The sequence below is a fragment of the Phacochoerus africanus genome, chromosome 9 (assembly GCF_016906955.1).
Source record: "Phacochoerus africanus isolate WHEZ1 chromosome 9, ROS_Pafr_v1, whole genome shotgun sequence".
Lineage (NCBI taxonomy): Eukaryota > Metazoa > Chordata > Mammalia > Artiodactyla > Suidae > Phacochoerus > Phacochoerus africanus.
This window is the reverse complement of record NC_062552.1, coordinates 63,880,779-63,906,472: the sequence shown is the minus strand read 5'-3', so window position 1 is coordinate 63,906,472 and position 25,694 is coordinate 63,880,779. Positions and strand designations below refer to the sequence as shown.

At 34.6% G+C, this 25,694-nt stretch overlaps 1 protein-coding gene across 4 annotated transcripts in view; it reads left to right on the top strand.

The window, feature by feature from the left end:
* Positions 1–25,694, top strand: part of MIPOL1 (mirror-image polydactyly 1) — a 278,090-nt gene that overhangs the window by 117,701 nt on the left and 134,695 nt on the right. For all 4 annotated transcript variants that reach the window (XM_047795508.1, XM_047795507.1, XM_047795506.1 and 1 more), the window contains one exon: positions 23,394–23,501. In XM_047795508.1, coding sequence (XP_047651464.1) covers positions 23,394–23,501 — 108 coding nt within the window. The remainder of the gene's footprint in view (positions 1–23,393; positions 23,502–25,694) is intronic.

Sequence of the window (25,694 nt, the reverse complement as noted above, 5' to 3'; positions counted from 1 at the left end):
TCGCTTGTTGTATCTTTCTAAGAGAAATGTTTAAAGTATCAAATGATTATGATAATTTTTTCTTTTAATTCTGGTAACGTTTAGCTTATTCATTTTGAAGCTATGTTGTTAGTTTCTAAAATCTTTAGGGTTACTATATCTTCCTATTCAGTAGAATAGTTTATCGTTATGAAATGCCCATTTTTGTGTTTTTTATAATACTTCTTGCCTTAAAATTTACTTCAGGTATCTGAATGTTATATCCTTTTCCATCCTTGCTTTCAACCTTTTTTCCCCAACATTTTCTTATGAAATAGTTGCAACATAAGGCAGAGTTGTAAGAATTTTACAGTGAATATTTACTAACCATCTGGAATCTTTTGAATATTTTGTTAAACTGGATTTATTACATTATCTGTCATCCATCCATTCCTCTGTCCATCAGTTCATCTCATTAAATGCATTTAGAGCACTTTGGCCTCGAAATTCTTCAGCATAGCATATCATTAATTCATGTTAAATATTTCCTAGTTTTTTCTTTTGGTTTAAGTTACATACACCAAAATGTGTAAACACTAAGTTTTCATTTTTAGAATTTTGACAAGTGCGTAGAGCTGTATAATTGCTACCGTAAACCAGATAGTAGAACATTACGATCACCCCCAGAAAATTCCTGCATGCTCTTTCCAGTTAATCCATGCTCCTACCCTTCTCCAATAACAATCACTAATCTGATATTTTTATGTCATTAATTAGTTTTACTTTTTTCTAGAAAGTTATATGTTGGAGATCCCAATCCATCTAAGATGATCACATTTATTTGTGTATTATATTCTTGTGCAGATAAGAAATGTATATTTTTCTAAGCTTGCATCTTGCTATTAAGGACTGATTTTTTTTTTTCTTGAGATTTTCTTTATCTTTTTGAAGTAGGTCTAGGATTTCTGTTATTTCTTTCTCTGTACTAATTCCTGCAGGTCATTCTGTAAGACTGATGACTGCATTTTAGCATATCACTCCTAAAGGTCTGCATAAAGTTTTGCCATCTTAATATATCAAAAGTTGAAATTATCTCCCTAAAAATTAGTTTTTACCAGCATTGTAATACTGTTTGAAATAAAATAGACTATGTTATTTACACAATACCATTGTCTTCAGTATATTATTATTCAGTGTAATAGCAAACCTATCCTGGTTTTCCAGAAGTGCCATTCTTCCAGTAGCAAGTTGGACAAGATTGTAAGGAGTGTGAATTTAAGCTATGAACTCATTATGAACATATTTGATAATTAATAGATGTATGTATGTATTGGGGAACCTGTATTATAAACTTTTTGGCATGAAAGCATCTTTATTCTAAAAACATAATGAAGTTTTTTTGTGTAAGTTATAAATTTATAAATTTGGTAGTAATATTCTTGGAAAACTATTGATAATTTCATAAACTGCCTTATGGGCACAAAAATTCAAATTCCTCTGGTTTTCTTTCTTTAGTACATCTTTGATTTCATAAGGAACGTTTTCAGGTAATATTTTGGTGGATTATATGTATGCTTAATTTTATCTTAAAAAAATAAGCACATGCAACCAAATGGCTAGTAAAATTATTTAACTTGCTCACCCAAGTATTGTGGGAGGAACATAAAGATATCTGAATATATAATTCACCATAAAATATGTGTCTTTAGTCCTATGTATGTCTTTAGTTCAAAATGTCTTTAGTCCAAAGGAAAGTTTTCAGTTAACATTTTGGTGGATTATATTTATGCTTAATTTTGTATTAAATAAATAAGTACATGGCAAGAAAATGACTAGTAAAATTATTTGATTTGCTTACACAAGTAGTGCAGGAGGAACATAAAGCTATCTGAATATGTAATTCACCATAAAACATAGTCCAAAGTAATAAAAGTATCAGAATACAGTGTATGTATTCTCAATATTAGGGCCTCCATTCTTTTGAAAATGACTCTGTGGCTGTGCTTGAACATTTGCCTACAGGTTTGTTTGATTAATTGCCACTTGACTCATCCTATCATAATACTAAGCTCTGGGATCACAAAGGATCAGATTCCCAAACCACCTTCTGGAATTAATTTAAATATATAATATTGATACTTCAAAATGATTCAAAGGAAAATGGTTTTTATTGTTTCTAGTAGCCTTTTTCAGTATTAAACTCCTTGGAAAAAATCCCAAAGTTATAAACTCATCATTAATATGATTTGCCCTGTGGTAAAAAATCATAATAATCCTATAAGTAGGTTAAATATATAATAGAATATACTTTTAAATTATAATTTACCTGGAAACTTTTAAATAAATTTATCTATAAATCATAAATGTGTTACTAGATCTTCATGAGTGTTATTTTGGTTTAGTGATCATTGAAAAATGAGACTTTTTCACTATTAATGTTTACTTATTATTTACAATATTTATTTCAGATAAAATTTACACACACAAATGAAGTACATGTATATTAAATCAGCAATTTGACAAGTTTTAAAAAATACTTAACATCCGCATGACCACATTTGATAAGATATAGAACATTTCCATAATCCATGAAAGTTCCTTCATTTATTTTTCCTCCCTACCAGTCATACCTGTCCTACCCAAACAACTTTTCTGTTTTTAACGACTGATGTGTTTTGCTTATTCTAGAACCTCATACAAGTGGATTGATTATACAGTGAAAGCAATATTCATCCATGTTGCTCCTTGTATTAGTAGTTTTTTCTTTTTTGTTGATAAAGTAGTATTCCATGTTGTGTAATCTTATATTTGTTTTTCTTGTTGACAGAACATTAAGTTTGGATTTCTCCAGTTTTTGTTCATTATGATTAAGACTACTAAGAGAATTCTTGTACAAGTCTTTTTGTGGGAATAAATTTTCATTCTCTTGGTTAAATACTTAAAAGTGGAATTGCTCGGTTATATGTTTGACAAGTATTTATTTATTTATTTAGTCTTTTTTGCCATTTCTTGGGCCTCTCCCGTGGCATATGGAGGTTCCCAGGCTAGGGGTCGAATTGGAGCTGTCGCTGCCAGCCTATGCCAGAGCCACAGCAACGCGGGATCCGAGCCGCGTCTGCGACCTACACCACAGCTCACTGCAACGCCGGATCTCCTGACAAGTATTTATTTTTAAGTGAAAGTAGGAAATTGTTCACTAAAGTTGCTATATCATTTTACACCCAGCTGCTATTTATGGAAGTTCTGATTGCTCCATAGACTCACCGACAATTTTGTTGTCAGTATTTTTAATTATAACTATTTTATTAGATTTGTAGTAGTATATATCATTGTGGTTCTAATTTGCATCTCCTAATGACTAACGGTGTTCAACAATTTTTCATGTGTTTATTGATCATTTATATATCTTTCTTTTTGGCCATTCCCACAGCATGTGGACACTCCCAGGATCAAACCCGCACTGCTGTGGTGATAACAGCCAGAAACTTAACCTACTGTGCACAACAAAACTCCTTGCCTATCTCTTAATAGGGTGATAGAGTTTAAACTTAATAGAGTTTTTACTGATTTGTCGGAGTTCTTTATATATTCTAGATAAAGTCAGTTGTCAGGTATATGTATTACAAATATTTTCTCCTAGTCTCTTCATGCTTATTCATTTCTTAATTCTGTATCTTGATGGACAAAAGTTAAAAAAAATTTTTGGCCACACCCATGGCTTATGGAAGTTCCCAGGTCAGGGATCAAACCCTAGCTAGCTGCTGCAGTGACAACAGCAAATCCTTAACTCACTGTACTCACTAAAAGGGAACTTCTAAAAATTTTTGATGAATTTAGTATAAAGTATTAGACTTTTGATGAAGTCTAATATATCAGTATCTTAATATACCTTGCTAAGAAATGTTTCTTCACTCCAAGATCACAAAGATCTTTCCTCTAGAGGTTTATTGTTTTAGTTTTTACTTTAAATCTGTGCTTTACTTTGAGTTAGCTTTGAGTTATTATATAAGATTCAGGATAATTTTCTGAACAGGTTAATATTCAGGTGTTCCAGCACTATGTATTGAAAATTGAATGGCTTTGCTGTCGTTTTTTGAAAATAAATTGACCATATATGTATCTGTTTATAGACATACTATTCTATCTTTTTTTTAAATTAATTAATTAATTAATTAATTAAATTTTTTTGCTTTTTAGGGCCCTACCTGTGGCATATGGAAGTTCCCCGGCTAGGGGTCAAATCAGAGCTACAGCTGCTGACCTATGCCACAGCCACAGCAATGTGGAATCTGAGCCGCATCTGAGACCTACACCACAGCTCACAGCATTGCCAGATTCCTGACCCACTGAGCAAGGCCAGGGATCAAACCTGCATGGATACTGGTCAGATTTGTTTCCACTGCACCACAATGGAATTCCCATACTGTTCTATCTTAATGATCTTTTTTTTTCTATGCTTATGCCAATGCCACACTTAATTAATTGCTGTAAATTTTTATGTGAGGCATTGAAATTCCTCCAAATTTGTTCCTTTTTAAGGTTCTTGTTATCATTGATTATTTGCATTTTCCTATAAATATTAAAATTAGATTTTCAGTTTCTATAAAAAGCCTGATAGGATTATGATTAGATTGTGTTGAATGCATAGATCACTGGAGTGGATGGGATTGACATCTTAAGAATTTTTAGGTTTTTTTGTTTGTTTGTTTGTTTTAATCCATGGTATTTTTCACAGTCTTCTTGGTAATAATGCATCACATGGTTTAAATTTAGGAATCTTGAAATAGTAAAATTTCTTTTTCCTTCATCCTTTTGATTTATTAACATACATGTTTATATTTAGCTTGATTCAGATAATGTCTTTCAGAGAAATTATGCGAATTAAAAATATACTCTCCTAAGTTTATCTATACATTAATCATTTTAGATACTCTTTATTTCTTACTGTTGGAATGAATTTTCATTTTGTGTTATTTTCCTTAACTTGAATAACATCTTTCAGCTCTTTTCTTTTTCCTTTCTATCTTTCTCTCTCTTTTCTAATATGCATCTACTCTTGGTTAGGTCAGTTCTCATTTATCTGAATATATCTTTACTTAACCCTCATTTTTAAGGATATAGTCACTAGATATACATGGATGTAATATGTAAGATGGCTATAAGAGATGCCCTAAGGGATCTCCTGTATTCTAGATATATTCCTCCTTATCCCCATTGTACATTAGCAAATCTCTTTTCTCTGGGTAGTCAGGATTAGTTATCCCAGCCTGTACATTAACCTCATTCCTTACATATTGATTCAGAGGCATGAGGAGCCCCAAGTGCCCAAATAACAGTTTCAAATTCCAGTTAAATGGAATTTTTGTTATGGCACCAGGTGGAAGTTTTTCTCCCTTTGGAACTAAGACCTCTGGAATAGCAGAACCTCAGTTTGCAGAGGTGGGAAGCAAAAATTTGATATTGGATTTTTAGGGGTAATAGTGAATGAAGCCACTCTGATTTCAATTCCTTGATTCCTGGATCTGTGAATATTGACTGTGGTTGAAAAAACACCGTAGATTAGACTCTGGTTTAGACCATATACATTGTTATGAGAACCTTGTCCTAGCCCCACAAAGTATTGTCTTATATCTGGCGCTATACCCAAGTCTTAAAAAGTCCCTTCCACTGTTTTATCTAGCCGGGTGCATCAGGATGATGGAGAACATAGTGGGATCAGTGTTCATGAGCGTGAGCCCATAGCCACACTTCATTTGCTAAGAAGTGAGTTCCTTGATCAGAACAATGCTGTGTGGGATCTCATGGTGGTTTGTAAGGCATTCCGGAAATCCATGGATGGGTATTTTTGCATAGCATTGCATTTCAGGGAAGGCAAGTCCCTATTTAGATGAAATGTTTATTCCAGTAAGAACAGTAAAGAACAGTCTTAGTAAGAAAGTAGAAGAATGAAAGGTTGTAATCCAGGAGCAGAGTTAAAGATTAAAGAGAACTAGGAACAAAAAACCATGGTTTGAGATATTGTTTGAGTCAAGAAATTTTGAGGCTAGAAAGTTATTATGTAGATGATTCTTGCTTTTGCTAGAATATTAACAAGATTTTTTTTTTAATGTGGGAAAGTAATCTTGGTTCTCAGATCACAGTGGTACAAGTGAGAAAGAAGAAAGTCATCCAGATTAGTGCTTCTCAAACTGTGGTGAAAATCAATTTCTTTAAAAGTATTTTTTGAATGTGTTATGAACCACTAATTTTATAACATGTAATAGATGTAGCTTACCAAAAAGAAATGAAAACTATGTAGACATACAAAATTTAAGCATACATTTAAAATTTTTTAAATTAAAGTACAGTTTATTTACAGTGTTATGCCAATTTCTGCTACACAGCAGAGTGACCTAGTCATACATATATATATACATCCCCTTTCTTATACTATCTTCTATCATAGTCTATCCCAAGAGACTGGATATAGTTCTCTGTGCTGTACAGTAGGACCTCATAAGCATACCTTTTTCTTTTTTTTAATTGGGCCCCCACTGTGGCACATGGGAGTTCCTGGGATAGAGGTCAAATCAGAGCTGCAGCTGCCAGCCTACTCTGCAGCCACAGCAACACCAGATCTGAGCCCTATCTGGGATCTACACTGCAGCAACACTGAATCCTTAATCCACTGAGTGAGGCCAGGGATCAAACCTGCATCCTTATGGATACTGGTTGGGTTCATTTCCATTGAATAGGAACTGCAACATACAGTTTTTTTAAGAGTTCAATAGCCATAAAAATTGCTCTGTGACGTTACTATAAAATTTTTAATTTCTTCTGACTTTTAGTACTAGTTTCTTGGCAGTATCAGTTTCTGACCACTACTAGCACGTGAACCACACACTGATTAGATAACAGGAACTTCAGGAGTCAAAGGATTGTTTAATGAAGAATTAGTGGACTAGGAATGATAGTGGGAAACAGGAAAAATACATCACAGTTTTTTTTTCTGCCTCAAGTAACCGTATATGAAGAAGGAGTGAGCTCATTAGAGAGGGTTCAGACAGAAGTGGCACTGTAAGTGAGGTGTTTTTTTTTTTTTATTGAGGTGAGGAAATAAAATGATTAAACAATGTTTGAAAGTATCTTGGCAATGAAAAAGTACGTCCAGGAGTTCCCGTCGTGGCTCAGTAGTTAACAAATCGACTAGGAGCCATGAGGTTGTGGTTTGATCCCTGGCTTCGCTCACTGGGTTAAGGATCCGACGTTGCCGTAAGCTGTGGTGTAGGTCGAAGACACAGCTCAGATCACTCGTTGCTGTGGCTGTGGCTTAGGCTAGTGGCTACAGCACCGATTCGACCCTTCGCCTGGGAACATCCATATGCCACAGGTGTGGCCCTAGAAAAAGGCAAAAAGACCAAAAAAAAAAAGAGAACTAATAAGCTAGAAGAGAATTCAGGTTGACTTTAGGAAGCTGTAGACTATTTTTCACTGAGATTGCTCTTTTGTTTGGATGATGTTCCTGCCTTTGCATATGCATATTAATAAAACAATTTCAAGAACATTTAAAAATTTTAAAAATTGGTGAAAATATTAACTCTGTTGAAAAACTAGGAACTGTCCTGAGAACTGTCAAAAGTTTCCAAAGCATTGGTTACAGTAGTCAGTAAATCAGTCCACAAGTATTTACTGGTTTCCTGTGTTGAATGCTAGTTATATTTACATATTCTAAAGTAATTAGAGTCTTACCTCTCAAAGATAATGACTTCTATATAATACTCAACTTGTTGATACTTTGATTTATCACACAATTTTTTAGTTTTATTCCTGTTGTAATCTTAGGAATTCAAATGGCTTCTGTTAGGGTTTAACAGTGTTTGGGTAACACACATTATACAACAAGAAAATTAAGAATGAACACTTAACTAATTGACAACTCTATTGAGATTACAACATTTATAATAGAAAACAGGGTTTGTAAAGCAAGAGGAGGCATCTGTGATTCCAGCAATACAATAACTGAAAAAGAGCTTAATAAACTATTCAATTGTGGCTGTCATTCAGTGAGTACTAATACTATTTCCTTTACTCTGCTTTGTGTTTTACAGTAGTATAAGAAGCATCTCTATCCTTTTGTGCAATAACTGCCAACTTAACATTTAGGTTATACTGTTGTTTATTTATGGATTTTAAGAAAATCCATTGAAGTTTACTTAAGAACCAATTCATTACAATGGTATTATTTACTGAATTTTGTTTTCCTGACCATTAGCTAACGACAGGGTTCAGCATTGCAAGGTTATAACTGCACACAAAGGATCATAATACCACATCCTAGAAGTGGCATTAACTAGAAATCATCATCTTACAAATAAATGCCTTTGTAGCACTGAAGATTATAGAAATTGAGTAAGTTAGAGCAGACCTCTTTTATGTAGTAATTTTATAATTATTTTAATTGTGTCATTTATAAAATGTTACATATTTTAATTATTTCTGGCTACTCCTGTTAAACTATAGAAATATGTAATTCTATATATTTGCTATAATTTCTAACAACCAAAATTTAAAACTGTTCTAGAGTTTTATTATTGAAATTAAAGAGGAAGTTATTAACTATAAATTACAACTTTTAATTCAAGTACTAGAGTTATCATCTCAAATCCTAGGTCTTAATGATAATCCTAAACATCTGGAAACTATCAACCAAGTTTTCTTAAAGTTTATATAAACATTTCTAATTCCACTTTAATGTATTAAGTATAATTATGAATCCATATAATTTATAATTATTGATGTAATTAATGATTCGTGTATTAGGTGTGAAATATAGTAGCCTCGGTGTTAGATTGTCATTTTCTTCTTCAACCTGAAGGCTACCCCAGCATATTGAGATAGTAATTATTGTCATTTATATATTATTACAAAATCTGGAGAAAATTTTCTACGAAGGAAATGTTTAGGAATAATTCCATTTTCTGTTAACTGTTCTAAAAATCACCAGTTTTACAAATACTAGGAAGAGAAATATTGAAAATCATAGAAAATTGGAAGGGAAAAGTTTCATTGGGTGTTAAGTCAGTTTGAAATAAAGGAAAACTTAATATTCCAGTCAGTCGGTTTCTGTATTGCAGGAACCTTTCCCTTATTAGGGAATAATTGCTTTCCTGTTCCTTGAAAAGCAGTAGAGGCTGCTTGTCATGTCAAAATAATTATTACCAATCTTGTCATCCCTTAAAAAACAATTATAAAATTGGAAAAATGTGTGAACAACAGGCTGTGCAAGACAGCTCGGAAGTGAGCTCAGGGATTTCCCTGGTATTATGCTTGGAGGCACTCTTGCTGACTCAGAAAGGTAGAACTCAGTCATAGCAGTAGTTTTTCACTAAATAAGAAGAAATTTAAGTACAGGTATTTAAAATAGCTGAAACTTGCAGGAAATGATAATTTAATGAGAAGAAACTATTCCCATATGTTTGGGAAGAGCCTGGAGGGGAAATGCCGGATATTTGTGAGGTAATTCACTTTCAGTCCTTGTCCAAGAGTTTTGCAATTCATGCACAGGTTTTGCATGCAAGTGGTTTAGAAGCACTGACACAGTTAAATGGAGAAGTTGGAGTAGGTATAGTCTAACTAAAGGGGAGAAACCTTGCAAAGAATCTTGAGCATTCAGTCGATTCTTCCTAAGGTTAAGGACCAAGAATGAATGCAGTCCTGTTTGGTAGATCATTCCACAACAATGAAAATGTTTTCTGCATTGCTCATTGTGGTAGCTACAAACTACATGTGGTTCTTGAGCACTTGAATTGTGGCTATTATCAAAGAATGATTTATTTTTAATTTTATTTAATTTTAATTAATATGTAGTTAAAATTTAATAGCCACACGTGCCTATCAGACAGAGCAACTCTAAGTTAAGGAACAGGTCCTAGGATTAAGTTCAAAACTAGAATAGACCTGTTCAAATAAATTATAAAAATAAATTTCATAGGTACAGGAATCCACAAATAACTCTGCTGGAGGAAAAATCCAGTCTTCAAAGAAAGACAACACATTATAGATACCTTACAGTGAACCACCCGCAATGACCAGCATATAATTAAATTTGACCCACAGTCGAGAGAAAATATAGTCAACAGAAACAAATCTTGACATACCTCGTTATGTTAGAAATAGCAGAAAAGTGCTTTGAAGAAGTCATTCTAAGTTTCTTTAAAGACTTAAAGGAAAATTGATCCTAATGAGTGAACTGATGGGGAATATCAGCAAGGAATCGAAAACTGGAAAGAACTTAATTGCAAAACTAAAATCATTACATCTGCTATGAAAAAAAATCAGTGAACAAAGTTAATAGCGGTTTAGAGACTGTACAATAAAAGTTTAGTAAACTTGAAGACAGATCAGTACATTTTATCCAACCTGTAGAAAAGAGGAAAAAATGAAAATAAAAGAATACAGCCTCAGTGATCTGTGAAGCAATGTTGAGCAGTCTAACAGTGTTTAATTTCCAAATAGTTTTGAATATTATAGATATCTTATTCTTGTTAATTTCTCATTGAGTTCCTTTCTTAGCAGAAATATACTCTATGATTTCAGTCTTTTCAAAGCTATTGTGATATAGTTTAAGGTCCAGCTTATAGTCTTTTCTTTTGTTCCTTTGAGAAGAATGTGTATTCTACCTTTGTTGATTACTTTATAAATTTCTGTTAGATCAAAGTAAATGAAAAGTCAAACCTTCTGCAATGTTAATGATTTTGTCTATATTGTCTATCATTTACAGAGAATCAATTATGATTCCTCAATAGTGTAAGAAAATGAAATTAGAACACTTAAACTATCTGATTTCAGGATTTGCTTTAAAACTATAATAATCAAGACTGTCTTGTGCAAACACAAATCGGTATAACAGTGTAGAGAGCCCAGAAACAGATCTCACTATAGTCCTTGTGTTTTTTTTAGCATTTTAATAGCTTTATTGAGATTTACATACCATCCACACATTTAAAGTTACAATTCAGCATTTTTATTGTATTCTCACAATATTAGAAAATTTTTATCAGCCCCAAAGAAACCTGTGCCCATTATCATTCCCATTCATTCCCCCAGAACATACTCCACCAACCCTAGGCAATTACTAATCTCCATAGATTTAGCTATTCTGGACATTATATGTAACGTAATCATGCAACATGTTTTGTGGGGTTTTGTGACTAGCTTATTTCACTTTGTATAATGCATTTATGGAATTTTATGTGTATAACATGTCACAGTCATCCCTTGGTGGAGGCTTGGGTTACCTCTACCTTTTGGCTATTGTGAATAATGCTACTATGATCATGGAACAAATATATCTGAGGCCCTGCTTTCAGTTCTTTTGAATATATACCTAGAAGTGAATTGCCAGATGAAATGGTAATTCTATTTTTACTTTAGTTTTTTGCGATATTCAGGGCCATGCTCATGGCCTATGGAGATTCCCAGGCTGGAGGTCCAATCGGAGCTACAGCTGCCAGCCTGCACCAGAGTCACAGCAACATCAGATCTGAGCCGCATCTGCAACCTACACCACAGCTCACAGCAACACTGGATCCTTAACCCACTTAATAAGGCCAGGGATCAAACCCACAACCTCATGGCTCCTAGTTGGATTCTTTTCCTCTGCACCACAACGGGAACTCCTATTTTTATTTTCTTCAAGAAACTGTTATACTGTGATCCATAGCAGCTATATCATTTTACATACTGTCAGTAGTGCACAAGGCTTCCAATTTTTCTATATGCTATTGATACTTATTATTTTCTGTTTTTGTTTGTTTTAAAATAGTGTTCCTAATAGGTGTGAGGTAGTGTATTATGTGGTCTTGATTTGTATTTCCATAATGATTAGTAAGAGAGGACATGTTTTTATATGTTTATTGGTCATTCGTGTATCCTTGGAGAAATGTCTGTTGAAGTTCTTTGCCCGCTTTTTGATTTTTTTAAAATAAAGGAATTACTTATGTCTTCTAGATAGTAAACCCTTATTAGATATATGATTTACAGATATTTTCATCTGTTCCATGGGGATATCTTTTCAGTCTGTTGATTGTGGGGTGTTGGTTTCTTTGTTTGTTTTTTGGGGGGTCACACCTGTGGCATATGGATGTTCCCAGGCTAGGGATCGAATCAGAGCTACCAGTCTACAGCACAGCCACAGCAACATGGGATCTGAACCACATCTGTGACCTACACCAGAGCTCACAGCAACACTAGATCCTTAACCCACTAAGTGTGTCCAGGATCGAATCCGCATCCTCATGGATACTAGTCGGATTCGTTTCCACTGAGCCATAGCAGGAACTCCCTTGATTGTGCTCTTTGATGCACAGAAGTTCTTATTTTTGATGTAGTACAATTTATCTGTTTTGTCTTTTATTGTTTGTGCTCTTGGTGGCATATCCAGAAAGTCTTTGACAAATCCAATGTTATGAAATTTTCCCCTTACATTTTCTTCTAGGAATTGTTGGGTTTATGTATTTGCCTGTGTGTGTGTGTTTATTTTTACTTTTTTTGCTTTTTAGGGCTGCACATGCAGCATATGGAAGTTTCCAGGCTAGGGGTTGAATCGGAGCTACAGCTGCCAGCCTATGCCATGGCCACAGCAATGCCAGATCCAAGCTGCCTCTGTAACCCACACCACAACTCACAGCAATGCTGGATCCTTTAACCCAGTTAGCAAGGCTATGGATCAGACTCTAATCCTCATAGATACTAGTTGGGTTTGTTACCACTGAGCCACAATGGGAACTCCCTAGGAATTGGATTTTTTTTACCTCTTACATTTATTTAGGCCTTAGATCCATTTTGAGTTAAATTTTGTGTATGGTGTAAAGTAGAGATCCAACTTCATTTTTTTTGCGTGTATATATCCAGTTTTCTTAGAACCATTTCTTGAAAAGACTGTCCTTTCCTCCACTGGATGGTCTTGGCATCCTTGGGAAAAAAATTTTGCATGTTCTTTTTCCATTCTTCAGTTGATGGGCATTAGGCTGCTTTCATGTGAATAATGCTGCAATGAACTTTGGGTTGCATGTATCTTTTTTAATTATAGTTTTGTCCAGATATATGCCCAGGAGTGGGATTGCTAGGTCAAAGGGCAACTCTATTTTTAGGTTTCTGGGAAACCTCCATACTGTTTTCCATAGTGGCTAAACCAATTTACTTTTCAACAACAGTGTAGGAGAGTTCTCTTTTCTCCATCCCTTCTGCAGCATTTGTTATTTGTGGACTTTTTAATGAAGGCCTTTTTGACCAGTGTGAATTGGTACTTCATTGTAGTTTTTATTTGCATTTCTAATAATTAGCAATTTTGAGCATCTTTTTATGTGCCTGTTGCCTATATGAATGTCTTCTTTGGAGAAATATCTATTTACGTCTTCATTATTTCTTTACATAAGCTCTCTGTCTCTCTACTTTCTCTCTTCACTTAATTTGAATTCCATAATGTGTATTTTGGTCCACTTGAAAGAAGCACAAGGCCCCTTATGCTCAATTTTTACTTTAGCATCACAGACATAGAGAACAAACTTGTGGTTACCAAAGGGAAGTGGGGAAGGAGTGGTATGGACTTGGATTTGGGGTTAGTAGTTTCAAAATATGACATTTAGAGTGGATAAACAAGAAGGTCCTACTGTGTAGGACAGGGAAGTTTATCCAGTCTCCTGGGAGAGAACATGATGGAAAAAAATTTTTTAAGAGTGTGTATGTATATATAATTGAGTTAATTTACTGTACAGCAGAAATTGATACAACATTGTATATAAACTATAATTTTGAAAAAACATTGACTTTTTTATTACTCAAATGAATTTATCACATCTGTAGTTGTATAATGATCATAACAATCCAGTTTCTCAGGATTTCCATCCCATAACCCAAGCACATTCCCCCATCCCCCAAACTGTCTCCTCTGGAGACCATACGTTTTTCAGTGTCTGTGAGTCAGCATCTGTTCTGCAAAGTTCAGTCTGTCCTTTTTTCAGATTCCGCATGTCAGTGAAAGCATTTGATGTTGGTGTCTCATTGTATGGCTGACTTCACTTAGCATGATAATTTCTAGGTCCATCCATGTTGCTAAAAATGCTGGTTATTTCGTTCATTTTAATGTCTGAGTAATATTCCATTGTGTATATGTCTCTGCGAGTCATGGTTTTCCCTGGATAGATGCCCAGGAGTGGAATTGCTGGATCAAATGGTAGTGTTATTTTTAGTTTTCTGAGAGATCTCCATACTGTTCCACAGTGGTTGCACCAATTGCAATCCCACCAACAGTGTACTAGGGTTCCTTTTTCTCCACACCCTCTCCAGCACTTACTGTTTGTAGACTTTTGGATGATGGCCATTCTGGCTGGTGTAAGGTGGTACCTCAGAGAGGTTTTGATTTGCATCTCTCTAATAATGAGTGATGTTGAACCTCTTTACATGCGTTTTTTGGCCATCTGTATGTCTTCTTTGGAGAATTGTCTGTTTAGATCTCCTGCCCATTTTTTGATGGGGTTGTTTGTTTGTTTCTTGCTATGGAGCTGCAGAAGGTGTTTATAAATTTTGGAGATTAATTTCTTGTCCGTTGATTCACTTGCAAAGATTTTCTCCTATTCTGTGGGTTGTCTTTTTGTTTTGTTTATGGTTTCCTTTGCTGTGCAGAAACTTTGAAGTTTGATTAGGTCCCATTTGTTTATTTTTGTTTTTGTTGTCAATACTCTAAGAGGTGGATTATTGTGTTATTGTTGATTTCTCCTTTTAAGGTTGTTAGCAGTTGCTTTATATATTGTGGTGAACCTGTGTTGGGTGCATAGATATTTAAAATTGTTGTATCTTCTTCTTGGATTGATCCTTTGATCATTATGTAATGACCTTCTTTGTTCCTTAAAATAGTCTTCATTTTAAAGTCTATTTTTTCTGATATGAGTATTGCTACTCCAGCTTTCTTTTGATCCCCTTTTGCATGAAATATTTTCTTCCATCCTCTCACGTTCAATTTGTATGTTTCCCTAGAAGTGAAGTGGGTCACTTGAAGACAGCATATATATGTCTTGTTTTTGTATCCATTCAGCCAGTCTATGTCTTTTGGTTGGGACATTTAGTCCATTAACATTTAAGGTAATTATTGATATGTATGTTCTTATTGCCATTTTATTAATTGTTTTGGATTTGTTTTTGTTGCTCTTTTTTCTTTCCTTCGTCTCTTGTTCTCTCCTCTTCTGGTTTGATGACTATCTTTAGTGTTGTATTTGAGTTGATTTTTCTTTGTTTGTGTATCACTTGTAGATTTTGGTTTGCAGTTATTCTGAAGTTTTGATATAAGAGTCTATATGTATATGAGATTGTTTTAAGTTGTTCTCTTGATTGCAAGTTCATCTCCAGTGTCCTGCATTTGCACCCACCTCTTCTCATGATTTCTGATTCTGGTGGTATAATTGTGCATGGATGATTTCGTGTCCTTACTGTATATATACCTTTACTGGTGAGCCTTGTCATTTGCGGAATTTTTGTTTCCTGTTGCTGTCTTTTCTTTTCTTCCTAGAGACATTCCTTTAGTATTTGTTGTAAAGCTGGTTTAGTGTTGCTGAATTCTCTCAGCTTTTGCCTATCTGTGAAGCTTTTGATTTCTCCTTCAAATCTGAATGAGAGCCTTGCTGGGTAAAGTAATCTTGGTTGGAGGTTTTTTTCTTTCGTCACATTAAATTATCATGCCACTCCCTCCTGGCCTGCAGAGTTTCATCTGAAAAATCTGCCGATAACCTTATCAGGGTTCCCTTGTATGTTACTTGTTTCTTTTCCCTAGCTGCTTTCAAGATTTTCTCTTTGTCTTTAATTTTGGTCAGTTTGATTAATATGTGTCTCAGGGTGTTCCTCCTTGGGTTTACTTTATATGGTACTCGTTTTGCTTCCTGGAATTGAGTGAATGGGTCCTTTCCCATGTTAGGGAGGTTTTCAGCTGTTATCTCTTGGAATATTTTTTCTGTCCCCTTCTCTCTCTCTCCTCCTTCTGGCACCCCTATAATACGGATGTTGGTGCGTTTAACGTTGTCCCAGACTCTCTGAGACTCTCTGAGTTCTCTGAGACTCTCTTCATTTCTTTTCAGTCTTTTTTCTCTTTTCTGTTCTGCATCTGTAATTTCCACTAATCTGTCCTCCACCTCGCTTATTTGTTCTTCTGCCTCCTGTATTCTGCTGTTGGCTGCTTCTAGTGAATTTTTTATTTCAGTTATTGTAGTTTGCATCTCTTCTTGTTTAAGTTTTATATCTTGTATCTCTTTGCTCAGTGTTTCCTGTAAGTTATCCATCTTTGCCTCCAGTTTGTTTCCAATGTCTTGCATCATCTTCAGCATCAACAGTCTAAAGTCTTTTTCCTGGAGGCTGAGAACCTCCTCATCACTTAGCTGTTTTTCTGGGGTTTTTCCTTTCTCCCTCATTTGAGTTATAGTCCTCTGTCTTTTCATTTTGATAGGTTTTTGGTGTGGTGAACTTTTTACAGAGAATAGGGTTGTAGCCTCTCTTACTTCTGGTGTCTGCCCCCCTTGTGGCTAAAGTCTGTATGGGAGCTTGCTGTAGGTTTCCTGATGGGAGGGGCTGATGCCTGCCCCCTGGTAGGTGGAGCTGATTCTAATCCCTCTGGAGGGTGGGGTTTAGTCTCTGGATGGGATTAGAGGCAGCTATGTGCCTGAGGGGTCTTTAGGTAGCCTGTTTACTGAGGGGCGGGGCTGTGATCCCACCTGGATTGTTGTTTGCTCTGGGGCTTCTCAGTGTTGACTGAAGGGTGGGGCCAGATTTTCCCAAAATGGCCACCTCCAGAGAAAGGCAGCTGCTGAATATTCCTGAGAGCTTTGTTTTCAATGTCCCTCCCTCACAACAAGCCATATTCAGCCCTATTTTCCCAGGATGTCCTCCAAGAACTGCAGTCAGGTTTGACCCAGATTCCCATGGAGACTTTGCTTTGCCCTGGGACCCAGTGCATGTGAAAGTCCGTGTGCACCTTTTAAGAATGGGGTCTCTGTTTCCCCCAGTCCCGTGGAGCTCTTGCACACAAGCCCCACTGGCCTTCAATGCCAGATGCTCTAGGGCTCTTTCTCCCAGTGCCAGATCCCCACACGTGAGAGTTTGATGTGTGGCTCAGAACTCTCATTATTGTAGGTGAGTCTCTGTGAACCAGTTAGTTTTCAGTCTGTGGAGCTTCCCAAGTGGGAGGTATGGGGTTGTTTATATCGTGAAATCGCCCCCCCTACCTCTTGATGTGGCCTCCTCTTTTTCTTCTGGAGTAGGATATCTTTTTTAAGGTTTCCAGTCCATTTGGGTGAGGATTACTCAGCCTTTAGTTGTGAATTTTGTTGTTTTTAGGAGAGAAGTTGAGCTCCAGTTCTGCCATCTTAATCCCATTATCCTAACTTTTTCTGTAGTTCTAGCTGTTTCCAATCCTTTTACTCTTTTCCTGTGTGTGTACACTAAATTTTTTTCATAAACTGATTTTTTCTGCTTGAGTTTGAACCATACTTATTATTTAAAGAACGTATTATTCTTTACTTCTGCGTCGTTATCTACCTAGCAAGATAATATCTAACTCATAGGGTCCACATGAAGTTTGGCTGATAATATGTATATTTTCTTGGGGTCATACTGGTGGGATGTAGAAGTTCCTGGGCCAGTGATCAAACTTATGCCATAGAAGGGACCCAAGCCGTTGTAGTGACAATGCGGGATTCTTCCCTGCTGTGCCACAAAAGAACTCCAAAGTTTGACTGATTTAATCCTTAGAAAGTTCTTAGAACAGGAATTGGCACATACTTATTTCTAAGAGATGATTAGCTATCAGTATATGGTAGCTTTTATTTTGAAACAGAGATACAAACCACAATTTTTTAAATGAATAGCTTTTATGAATACAGCTGATAGTATTACAAGAATGCTGTCTTAATAGCATAGCATACTAAAAAATACTTGTATATCTGTTGATACCTTTTAAAATAATTGTCATGGTGACTATTAATCATTTTACTTTGTAATTTAAAATGTTTCTTTAATCTTTTTTGAACAATTTAATTGTTTAAGATGAGTATAAACTATTTGTTATTAAATCCTTAGTTATCTACTTTCATATGGTGTTTTTTAAATGTTATATATAAACCTAATTAAGGTACATATATATAAATATGTAGAAACATGTCATTGCCTGGCATTTTGCCTGGTAAGTGCTGGTACCTTGTCTAGAGGATGCTCAGTGAGTGCTTACTGAATAATTTGTTTTGTTTGTGTGTATTGCATGTGTGTATATCAGCTGCAGAATATGTATTTTCAGAGACTCATTCACGTAATTTCTGTTTTTCTTTTTAAATCTTTGTTTTCTTTTAAACCTCGTGAGTATTGTATATATTGTTCATTTAACCAATTTTTTTGATATCTTGCCAGGACTTTGAAGAAACAAATTACTTTTTCAAATTTGAAAACTCTTTATTGCAAGTTACTGTAATGTGAGAAAAACATTCTAATTATTATTTTCAAATCTAAAGTGAAGTGACTTTTTATAAATTCTTCTTTTAAAAAAAAGGGAATTAAAAAAACTTCCTTATATCATCCTAAGTGCTTCCAAATACCTGCAGTTCAAAGTACATAATTCACATTGACACGAACGTTTAGTTTCTGTTTTGACTGGAAGCATCTGGTGTTATTTTTTGTCTGCAAAGGATAGAGTTGTATAGCATCCAAATGGGAAGATGTTTGTAATGAAATCAACATGATTTGTGACTGAAAGCAGATTGTTTAGGAGCAGAAACAGCAGTTGTTAAAAACTTAGACATTGTTACAGAACTTTGTGTTAACTTAAGCCATGTTAATCTTTCAGAAAGTAAATATAAAGTAAAAGGGAATCATAATATATTGTCCATTTGATACAGTTCATTAGAATTTACAATAATGAGTAAAAGGAAATTACTGGTAAAAACAGATCTTATAGTAAATATGATTCAAATTCCTTTAATAAAAATTTACCACTTTTTTTGGCAATACTCATTGAAACTTCTTTTTTTCATGTTTTTAAAAAAATGTTTTTGAAATATAGTTGATTTACAATTTTGTGTTAGTTTCAGGTGTACAGCAAAGTCATTCAGTTGTACATATACATATATCCATTCTTTTTCAGATTCTTTTCCCTTGTAGGTTATTATAAAATATTCAGTACAGTTCCTTATGCTATACGGGGATTATTGATTATTGATTGATTATCAATTTTATATATAGTAGTGTATGTATGTTAATCCTTGTTGATTATCAATTTTATATATAGTAGTGTATATATGTTAATCCCAAATTCTTAATTTATCTCTCCTCCCCTTCATTCCCCTTTGGAAGTAAGTGACTCACTTCACTTAGTATGATAATCTCTATGTACATCCATGTTGCTGCAAAAGTGTTGTTTCATTTTTATGGCTGAGTAGTATTCCATTGTACTGCAGTTGGGTTTTTGTTTTTTTTTTTTCCCCTGTGCCTGAGACATGCAGAAGTTCCAGGCCAGGGATCAAACCCATGTCACAGAAATTGCCCATGCTGCTGCAGTGCAATGCCATATCAATCTTTAACAACTGTATCATAAAGGAAATCCAGTACCACATCTTCATTCTTTTTTTTTCCATTTTTTAAAGTTTTATTGAAGTATAGTTGATTTATAAGGTTGTGATAATTTCTGATATACACCAAAGTGGTTCATTTATACATGTACACATCCATTTTCTTTCAACTTCTTTTGCCACATAGACTATCACAGAATATCGGGTAGAGTTCTCTGTGTTATACAGTGGGTTCCCATTGGCCAGGCATTCCATGTACTGCATTGTGCATATACTGATCCCAAACCCCTAGTCCATCCCTCCCCAGCCTGTCCCCTTTGGTAACCTAAAGTTTTTCAAGGTCTGTGAGTCTTTCTGTTCTTCAAATAAGTTCATTTGTATCCTTTTTTTAGATTCCACATATAAGTGATATCATATGACCTTTGTTTCACTATGTGACTAAGTTCACTTAGTATGATATAAACAGAGAAATCATTAAGTATTACATATAAAACACAATGAAAAAATGGATAGTATTGAAAAAGAATATAAGGAAACATCTTAAATTGAAAACTATGGTCATTGAAATTAAAAGGTTAGTGAACAGATGAAGGGGGTAGACACAGCTGAAGATAGAATCAAGAGTCTCAGTTCACTAATGATAGATGTTCAGAATTCACACACATTTAAAGCAAATTAAAATATGAAATAGAAATTAGGAATTTACATTGTAGCTCAGTGGGTTAAGGACCAGATGTAGTACCTGTGAGGATGTAGGCTCGATCCCTGGCCTCACTCAGTGGGTTAAGTATCCGGCGTTGCCACAAGCTGCAGCATATATCACAGATGGGCTTGCATCCGTTGTGGCTATGGTGCAGGCCAGCACCTGTAGCTCTGATTCGACCCATAGCCTGGGAACTTCCGTATGCTGCAGGTGTGGCTGGAAAAAAAAGAAATAGAAATTTAAAATTATTAAAGAAAAATGAATAAATCCATTATATGACTTATAAGAATTTCAGAATGGAACTAGGTAGCATTTCAAGATACAATTCCTCTGAGTTTTCTGGTGAGAAGCACAGCAAGTATCTAGAACATTAAAACAAATCAACCCTTTTATATATTGTAGAATTGAAGAACTCTAAAGTTAAAATACAGAACATTTTAAAGAAACCTTTAAGAAAAGACATGCCTACTAAAGAATGATTATTAGATTAATAATGACTTCACATTAGCTACAGTAGATGCCATGCTGTGATGAGGTAGTATCTTCAAAATGCTGAAGATACAGCTTGTATCATAACAGTTATATCCAGTAAAGAGTGTGAAAACAAAATAATCACATTTTGGGCAGAATGTCTCACTAAAAGATCTTTTAAAAGCTCTATCTCTGGGAGTTCCCATCGTGGCGCAGTGGTTAACAAATCTGACTGGGAACTATGAGGTTGCATATTCGGTCCCTGCCCTTGCTTAGTGGGTTAACGATCTGGCGTTGCCGTGAGCTGTGGTGTAGGTTGCAGACGCGGCTCTGGCATAGGCTGGACCGATTGGACCCCTAGCCTGGGAACCTCCACATGCCACTGGAGCGGCCCAAGAAATAGCAAAAAGACAAAAAAAAAAAAAGCAGCTGTATCTCTGAAAAGAGGAACTTGAACCCCAAAGGAAAGCTAAGATAGTTTTATAAGGGACTTCTACCAATTCTTATAAGAAAAGATAATATTATATAAACTTTCTGAAAATAAAATGTGAAAACTTTTTATGAGGCTAATTCTTTCTTGATAACACAGCTGAAAAAGATTGTCCCTCAAAAGGGAAAATAGAGATCAGTCTCACTCAGGAACATACCAGCAAGCTGATATATAAAACATTTTAAACCAAATTAAGGTACCTCATTTTCATAGCCACATATCCATACGAACATGCAGTTTTTGAATGTGTAAGCTGCAAACATGTATTTGACACAATCATTTATTTACTATTTTATTCAGTTCAGAGTTATCGTTAGCTCACCCCAGCATGATTCCCAGGTCAATGTTAAGGTTAAACCTTATGGAGAAATGAAAATAAATCTAATGTTTATTTCTCGAGCAAGAGTGAATATTTTTGTATGTATCATGTAAAGAGAAAGAAGTTTCTTTGGATCATCTCTAATTTACACGGAAACAAAAGATAATAAGTGGTCAGACAACTCATGACTATGCTTTCTTACTTGACCTCTGATATTTCTAGCTTCAATCTTTTTCTCCTGTATTTTTCCTCTTTCAGTTTATAAAATCATTTACTGAAAATAAGTCCAACTAGGATGTCATCTGCTCCATGAAACATTTTTTACCCCAGTGGCCAAAATTGTCTTCCCCACCATTGTTCCCTCAGAATTCATAGTTAGTCATTCCATTTTAAACTTAGTATGTAATCATTTGTACTAAAATTAATTGAATATGTAGCAGGTAATTCTTGTAGAGAATATTGTGTTTCTGTGCCTTATTCATTTTCAAGCCACATGTTTTGTCTTCACTAAACACAGTTGTATTTCAACTGAATTTGACACCAAATATTTTAATTTTTACAATTTATGTAAATTATGTGTGTGTCCCTTCCATATCAAGTCCAAAAGATGTCATCTCACTATGGTTTCACTCATGCAACTTTTAAAAATGTCATAGGTATGTAAACATCATTATATGATTCAGGTCACAACCAGGAATTTGATAAGACTTTTCTTTTAAAGGAATTTGTATATTACTCAAGATTGGGAAATACTGATTGAGACTGCAGAATAATATAGAAGTCAGAGACGAAAATCATTGTTAAAGGTAGTAAGAAAGGCCAATTTGGATTATGACTGCATCTTGATTGTATCATCATAATGATTTTTAATTCATTGCAGCTAACCATTTGTCAATTTATTCTAGAAGTAACTTTGTCTAGATCATAAATCAGTACATGTACTAATTGGTTATTAAATATTCAAATTTAAAAATAGGTAAATTAAGGAGTGATTTTTAGTATTTTTCTTAACAATAGATTTAATACTTTATTCCTTTGCAAATTACCTTTGTATCTTCATATGGTCCTCTTATGCAGCAGATCAGTTTATGTCTTATACAATTATTGTGTAAAATCTTTTATATATTCACATTACAATCTTGTATTTAAATGGCATGACATTTCACTGAATTTTTTGAACATAGGTGCTTCTACTAGACCATTTATGCTTTAATTTATAATTTATTTTTTTACTTATAATTTTTATATTACCCAGTAGGTCAGAATGTCATTTCACATGTTTGTTCTCTCTTGTTTTACTTAAAAGTAAGATTTACTCAAAATAGGAATTAAAAAACTTGTTTCCTTAGTTATTTCCACATCTTGTAGCACTCTGTGGCTCTTATTTTTCCCTACTCAGCTGTTTTTTAGATAGTTCTAAAATCTGAAAAGTATCATATATATGATAGTTTGTACTAAAAATTTAATAAAAACAACACAAAATCCCACAATGTAGATTATTTAGAACCTTTTGTGATTTTTAAGAAGTAGGCTATTATTCAGCCAACAGATACAAAACGAAAACCACTTGGTAAATGAAGAAAATAATTTTAATTATAATTTGTCTTAATTTTATAAGAAATAATGTTTTCTAATATTTTATGTGGTAGTATTTAGATTATTAAAGGTCAGATTGAAAATTGCATTTGAATTTGCCAGAGTACTATAAACAATATTATTTTGTTCATATTCAACATCACTTTTAACTTACTATTCTTATCGTAAAGGATATTTTGTCTTTTAGAGAATACAGAGGTATTATTATTTACACTAATTTATGTGGGTAGGTAAAAAAATGCTATAACTCTTTTACTTAATGGGATTCTTCCCCTGTGGCAGTGCAAACGGCTAGAGCAGGAGCTTCATCATCTCAAAGAGCAGAACCAGACTTCAGCAAACAACATGAGACATCTGACTGCTGAAAACAATCAAGAACGTGCTCTGAAGGTAAATCTCCATTCCTTCTTGCAGGCAAATTAAGTTTGTAAGCCCTTGGTGCCAGCTTTGTGCGCTGCATATATCAGTTGTGTACATTTCAGCAGAAGTGAGCTGTGGTGTTTGCCAACAACCCCTTCTTTAAACACAGATACAGCACCCTTCTGTTATGGTATTATTTTATTGTGTGTATGTGTACATGAAAACAACATATTTTCTGAATTTCAAGTGGTGGTATATTAATATCTTTTGGTTCATGTTCATTCTGTTTCCGATTTCAGAGTATATTTTGCAGTTAATAAAAGGTGGCCACCCTGAAAGAAAGAAAATAATGAACTTTTTTTGCATTAGTATTTATTACAATAATTTTCTAAATGACTTATAATGTTAATAAACAGAACTGACACTCCTTGAAAGGCATGTGAATATGTTTGGGAATTGAAAGAGTACCTAAAATGTTACTTACAATAAAAAAAGCAAGAAAAAAATACGCTCTACAAGAACTTCAAACAAGGAAAGACTACATTTCATGACAAGAATTTTTGTTTCATTTTAATATAGATCTATCATCATGAAAAAGGATATTATTTCAATTCTACTAATTATCTTTTTTATCTTAAGATACTTTTCATTCTCTTTTTTTGTCTTTGGCCAGTTTCCTAGCATAGTGCTTGTGGCAGAGTAGGGATCCCTGCCCTCAGGGAGCATGTGTTCTCATTAATGGGTTAAAAATAAAGACAAAATATATCCACAGAAAACATAAAAATTCATTATTGTTGTTACTGTGCAATTAAAAAAAGATGTGCTACTGAGAAAATTATATTGTACTTTGTTGTCTTAAATTCATTTTTTGCTGCAGATTACAAAAGAATATTATGTCATCAGGGTAATTTATTAAGCCAAAATTATCTACCAATATTGAGAAAAATTGTGACATCTTGATGTGGAAAAAATTTTAATCTGTTTATCAAGTGTGAGATTTGGTTGAAGTCAGATTTTTCTACAAAATGTGTTTAGCTTCATTTTGAAATTCTCAGTAGAGGTGTGTATTATTGTTTAATGTACTTACTTTATCTTTCTTCTCTTGAATTTATAGACCAGAACAGTAAATAGGAAAGAAAAGAATTATAGATTGCTATGATTATTTTTCAGATATCCTAAGGGATTCACTATTGTATGAGTAAAATTAAGTATATAATTTTCGCATGTATACTTGCAAGGCAGAAGTAACATTTTTTTGGAGTTCCTATTTTGACTGAGCAGTAGTGAACCCAACTAGTATCCATGAGGATGCAGGTTTGATACCTGGCTTTGCTCAATGGGTTCAAGGATCCGGTGTTGCCATGAGCTGTGGTGTAGGTTGCACATGCGGCTGGGATCCCATGTTGCTGTGGCTGTGGTGTAGGCCGGTGGGTATAGCTTGATTAGACCCCTAGCCTGGAAACTTGCATATGCTGCAGATGCAGTCCTAAAAAGTAAATGCACCAAAGAAAGTAACATTCTTTTAAAGACAACTTCAATTATGAGTGCTGATATTTTTTTTGGCCACACTCTCAACATGTGGGAAGTTCCCAGCCCAGGAGTTGAACCCGTGCCACAGCAATGATCAGAGCCACAGCAAGTGACATTGCCAGATCCTTAACCTGCTGCACCAAAAGGGAACTCCTTTGCACACTAATTTATTATCAGCACTAGGGGACACATTTTATGTGTTATATATATTATGGCTAATGCCATTTAAAATAGTATCTAAAATAAAAATTCTAATTTAAGTTACATAAAAACTGCGTAGTTTTTATTCTGGCATATCTGATAGAATAGTTAAATTGAATTAAATGGCAGCTGTTATTTATGGAGTGAAAAATGATACATGCTTCTAAGAGATTATTAAAGCTAGGAGGTAAATTGTAGACCAGAAGAAACCAGGAGGTTCAAAACAACAAAAGTAGGAGTTCCCATTGAGGCTCGGTGAGTTAAGAACCTGACACAGTGTCTCTGAGGATGTGGGTTCCATCCCTGGCCACACTGAGTGTTTTAAGGATCCTGTATTGCCACAAGTTGTTCCATAGGTTGCAGATGCGGCCCAGATCCAGTGTTGCTGTGGCTGAGGCATAGGCCTCAGATGCAACTCTGATTCGACCCCTAGCTGGGGAACTGCGTATGCCACAGGAGCAGCCATAAAAAGAAAAAAAAAAAATCCCCCAA